Source organism: Melospiza melodia, unplaced genomic scaffold (assembly GCF_035770615.1).
Source record: "Melospiza melodia melodia isolate bMelMel2 unplaced genomic scaffold, bMelMel2.pri scaffold_37, whole genome shotgun sequence".
Lineage (NCBI taxonomy): Eukaryota > Metazoa > Chordata > Aves > Passeriformes > Passerellidae > Melospiza > Melospiza melodia.
In genome coordinates this window covers 3,171,433-3,176,865 of record NW_026948690.1, presented here as the reverse complement: position 1 = coordinate 3,176,865, position 5,433 = coordinate 3,171,433, and the positions used below count along the sequence as shown (strand labels likewise).

Here is a 5,433-nt window from a genome sequence, read left to right as displayed (position 1 = left end):
GCATAAATATCCAGCTCGTCTAGTGAAGAGATGTCCTTAGACATGGCCATTTCAATAGGAGAGCTTGAAACCCCAAATGGAAAAGAGAGATTTATATAATAGAATGGATACTGGTGACACCAGTAGAAAGCAAGATCAGTATTTCTTCTCCTGCTATCTGTACACCTCCAGGAAAACCCTGTTCGTGGTGGGAAAACTTTGCCATTTCTTAACAGTACTCAAATGACCCAGATGATAAAGTTTTGCCTGTATATGATGAAACTAACAGGTATTAAAACCTGTGCCCCTTTCCAGGCAGACATCAGCTGTGTGCCCGTGAAAAGGCAGGGCCACTTGTACCCTGAGGTACCCAGCTGGGATTGCATCTCTCCAAGAGCACCTGAGGGAGAGCAGAGCACGTTGCAAACTGCAGGTCCCTGACAACCCCACAGGGCTCCTCACCCATCAACATCTGTTCTGTTCCAGTCTGAAACAGGGCTCAGCACGGTGCTGGGATCATCAGAGAGCTGAGGTGTGTGCTGGAATTCAATGTCCTCCCCATCCCACAGCAGCCCTGCATTTCCCTCCTGCAGTCTTGGTCTCCAGCACAGCCATGGAGGCACTTTGGGCTCTGGACTGTTCCTGCAGCCCCCAGGGCAGCTGAGCTCTGCCTTTGGCACAGTCAGGCCTGGCCAGCACAGGCCATGCTCAGCAATTGCTTGTGTGTGCCTGGCCTTGCTGTCAGCCCCGACAGCGGCTGCGTGGCCCCTTTGTGGCCCTGTGCTGGCCCAGCCATGGTGGCCCAACCCCTGTGCGGGCCCAGCCCAGGCCAGGAGCATTGCGGCTGGGAACGGCCCCTGTGCCGTGGTGCCCACAGCAGCCTTGGGGCTCTGTGCCCCATGGCCTCCCTGCTGGGCAGCCTCTGCCAGCTCCTGCAGAGCCCCTGGCACCTGTGAGGCTGCACAGACAGCCCTGCCCCGGGCTCTGCTGGCCTCTGGGCCAGCAGAGAGGCTGGCCAAGGCTGGCCATGGCTGGGAGCAGGACCTGAGCCCCGCAGGAGGATGGAGCTGGACCACAGCCAAACTCAGCCCAGGCCAAAGCTGGGCTCAGCAGCCAAGGCTGCCAATGCATGGGCACAAAGGCTGGTGCTGGCAAATGTCCTGGGCCCCCTCCCTGCTCTGTCCATGCCGCCAAGGGCACAGGGCAGCCTCCTCTCTGGGCCACTTGCCTGTTTGCAATGCCTTGCACAGGTGCTGGCCCTGCCCCACAAGGCCTGGCCTGAGTCCTGCCCCTGCATGCTCAGCCAGGCTGAGATGGACACTGATGGTTTCTGGGCCAGGCTCTCTGAGCCAAGCCCAGCTCCCTGCAAGCTCTGCCAGCTGTCCTGAGCTCTGGGCAGCACCAAGGGCCTCTCCCCAGCCCAGCCCAGCCGGCTCTGGCCCCACAGCTCTGCTCAGGCCAGGCTGCTCTGGCCACTGCCCCACGGCCTCAGCCCCTGGCAAGGGCACAGCAGCAGCTGCAGCTGCCACAGGACTCAGCCCCAGCCATGGGGGAAGGTGCTGGGCCAAGGCCAAAGGAGGCTCCCTGGCTGTCCTGCTCCCCTTGGGCTGAGGTGCTGAGAGCTCTGCAGCCCCTGCTGCCATCCCATCTGCCCAGGGCAGCACAAGAGCCGTGGCCTTGGGGCCCTAAAGACCTGCTCCTGCTCCAGGCCCAGGGCCCATGCCAAAGCTGGGGCAGCCACAAAGCTGTGCCCATTTCTCTTCATTGCTGCTCTGATGGAGATGGATCCTCAGCCACTTGGAGGTTGTTGATGAATTTTACTTTTTCAGAGGCCTCTTCTATCTTGAGCTCTTTATTTCAGGAATTTAGTGAGAAAATCAAAAACATTTGTTCAAAACACCTGAACAAGACAAGCCCTTGAGAAAAAATTAAGTTTTCAAATCTTCTGTGGTTAATTAGACAGACTTTAGAAGTTAATTCAAAGTTAATATATTGTATTGGAAACAATGCAAAGTGAACTGTTTTTTCCTGTTTTCTATTCTTGTATATAGATTGATATCAGCAATGTCCAATTGATATTGACCCAGAGAACCTTCTACTACAGCCTGAATATGTATGAAAATCAATACACTTCATGGGTGACAATCAATCACACTCTGTACCCACCCCCTCCCCACCATTTCCCTCATCCAACCCCTAGCACTCCTATGGATCAGGAATGCTATGGCCAGCAGGAGCAGGGCAGGGATTCTTCCCCTGTGCTCAGCACCTTGAGTGCTGTGTCCAGTTCTGGGCCCCCAATTTAGGAAGGACATGGAGGGGCTGGAGCAGGTCCAGAGAGGGACAACAAGGCTGGTGAGGGGTCTGGAGCACAAGTCCTGTGAGGAGTGGCTGAGGGAGATGGGGTTGTTTATCCTGAAAAAGAGGAGGCTCAGGGGAGACAAGGCAGTGTCAGGGGAAAGGTTGGACTTGATGATCTCCAAGGTTTTTCCAAACTTGCTGATTCTGGGATTCTCTGAAACCACCCTTGGAGCAGTTGCAGGATGAGCCCTGGGCCGCCTCTTGAGAAGCTCCAGCAGCCCAGGTCCCTCAGCTTCTCCTCCCACCCCCAAAGCCCATCCTCTCAGTCCTGCAGAGCTTCTGCAGCTCCTCGTCATTGCCCAGAACAGGGAGCCCCAGAGCCAGACACAGCAGCCCAGATGTGTCCCCCTGGCCTGGGGTGCCTCTGGCAAGGGAGCAGCATGAGGCACTGCAGGAGACTGCAGACAATTCCTGCAGCACTTGTAGGATGATCCTGCTGCGCAAGGGGTGTTCCCATGGTGCCAAGTCAGGAACTGCAATGGGGAGTGGGGCAAGAGAGGAAAGGGCAAACAGGGATGGGATGTTTGCAGGGGAGGGAACAGGGGTGCGCGAGAACAAGAAATTTATATCAGGGAAAGAGTAAAGAAAGCAAAGGTGGCACAAAGGAAATGCTCAGGGCAGTTTGGGGGTGGCTGCTAGGCAGCTCTGGCTCTGAGGAACAGCGTCTGCAGTGGGACAGGAAACTCCCAGCTGATGGGAACAAACTTTCTGGCTGACTGCAGAGGCCAGGACAAAGCTGAGTGGTTTCCCTGGTGTCCCCCAGCCCTTGGCCGCCTCCGAGGCTGATGGCATTTGTGCTCCCTCAGGTTCATGTCCCCACACCAACAGCATGGGGGTGCTCCTGCCTGCTGTGTGCAGTGGAAACAGGGGCTGCTGAGCCAGTGCTGCCATGTCTGTGCCTGCAAGGATGGGGCACCTGTGTGAGCTGGGGGAGCGGCCAGGGCCGCACAGGGGGGATGTTGTTGGCAGCGCCATCAGGACACTCTGGAATGCTACCCTGGGCTGTGCAGTGCGCTGGGGATGGATCAGTCCCTGCTCTTCTGCTCCTTCCCATCTGCCCCAGGGCCCTTGCAGAGCCCCAGCCATGCTGTTTGTCCCCAGCCTGCCCACGGCCAGCCTGGGTCTGCTCACAGGGCTTTTCTGTGCTAAACATTGGCCTGGGCATGTTCTTGAGAGAGCCTGGGCAAGGAGCGTGGAGCACCCAGGCCTTGGCCTGAGGTGTCAGTGCTGCCCCAGCAGTGCCCATGGCCTGTCCCTGCTGCAGCCCCAGCACTGCCACCCCCAGGGCTGTGCCAGGCCCCAAGAGCACTCAGGCCCTGCAGCAACACCAGGGCCACCAGGGCAGTGGGGCAGGGCCACGGCAGCAGCACTGGCAACACCAAGTGCTGCTGCTGCTGCTGGGCACAGCTGCGGGGCCAGCACTGATCTGCCCCCAGCTCTGCACACAGACATTGCTGCTGCAGCTGCAGAGAAGGCAACAAAAGGGCATCTCTGCAGAAAACACTGCTGGGAGATCCTTCAGTTCCTTAAAGTCACCGAGAGCGCAGCCCCACGTTGACACAGTCTGTGGCCACAGGGAATGTGGAGAGAAACAAAATGAGAAATTGCACAATGACATTTCTTTGTAGATAATATGAAAAACCAAAATAAGGGATAAAATACTCCACAACCAAACCAACAAGAAGTATCAAGGATGAGTTTTATTAAAAGTCATTTGCAGAAATTGGCCAGCAGTTTAATGGACCTGAAACTAGCCAGTCATCAGTCTCCACACTGCAGCCTTGACCTCCGGGTTTCTCAGGCTGTAGATGAGGGGGTTCAGGGCTGGAGGCACCACCGAGTACAGAATTGATAGGGCCAGATCCAGGGATGGGGAGAAGATGGAGGGGGGCTTCAAGTAGGTAAATATGCCAGTACTGACAAACAGAGAGACTACGGCCAAGTGAGGGAGGCAGGTGGAAAATGCTTTGTGCCGTCCCTGCTCAGAGGGGATCCTCAGTACAGCCCTGAAGATCTGCACATAGGAGAAAACAATGAACACAAAACAACCAAAACCTAAACAGGCACTGACAGCAATGAGCCCAAGTTCCCTGAGGAAGTTGGAGTGTGAGCAGGAGAGCTTGAGGATCTGTGGGATTTCACAGAAGAACTGTCCCAGGGCATATCCGTGGCACAGGGGCAGGGAAAATGTATTGGCTGTGTGCAGCAGAGCATTGAGAAAGGCACTGGCCCAGGCAGCTGCTGCCATGTGGGCACAAGCTCTGCTGCCCAGGAGGGCCCCGTAGTGCAGGGGTTTGCAGATGGACATGTAGCGGTCGTAGCACATGATGGTCAGGAGGGAAAACTCTGCTGCAATAAAGAAGAGAAAGAAAAAGAGCTGAGCAGTACATCCTGCATAGGAGATGTCCCTGGTGTCCCAGAGGGAGTTGTGCATGGCTTTGGGGACAGTGGTGCAGATGGAGCCCAGGTCGCTGAGGGCCAGGTTGAGCAGGAAGAAGAACATGGGCGTGTGCAGGTGGTGGCCGCAGGCTATGGCACTTATGATGAGGCCGTTGCCCAGGAGGGCAGCCAGGGAGATGCCCAGCAAGAGGCAGAAGTGCAGGAGCTGCAGCTGCCGCGTGTCTGCCAATGCCAGCAGGAGGAAGTGCCTGATGGAGCTGCTGTTGGACATTTGACCTGTCTTGGCATTGCGATCTGTAAAGAAACTAATCATGAAATATTTTTGTTTGAGACGACTTTAAATATCCCAGCACAGCCTGGGGGCACTTTCCCCCCACTGCCTGCTCAGGGCTCTTCTGCCTGGAGCTGTCTCTGCCAGCAGCTGCTACCCTGTGCCCAGGGCTGGGCCCTGCCAGTGCTGCCAGAGCCCAGCCCAGCCCAGGGGGCTCAACTCTGCCCTGCAGACCCCTCCCAACTCTGGCACTGCCCAGGGGCAGCTCTGGCTCTGCAGGCTCTGATGGCAACGTCAGAGCAACCCTGAGGAGGCTGGAAAAGTGACAATGATTCTGCCTGGGATGGGCGCTGTGCTGATTTTTGTCACTGCCTGATTTCTTTAGATCAGAAACATTTTTTTTTTCATTTGCCTCAAGCTGA

At 56.4% G+C, this 5,433-nt stretch overlaps 1 protein-coding gene across 1 annotated transcript; it reads right to left on the bottom strand.

Moving 5' to 3' along the window:
• Positions 1-4,090: 4,090 nt before the first annotated feature.
• LOC134434500 (olfactory receptor 14J1-like) lies at positions 4,091-5,011 on the bottom strand. The gene has a single exon (XM_063183159.1). The coding sequence runs from the start codon at positions 5,009-5,011 to the stop codon at positions 4,091-4,093; it is 921 nt and encodes a 306-aa protein (XP_063039229.1).
• Positions 5,012-5,433: the final 422 nt, after the last annotated feature.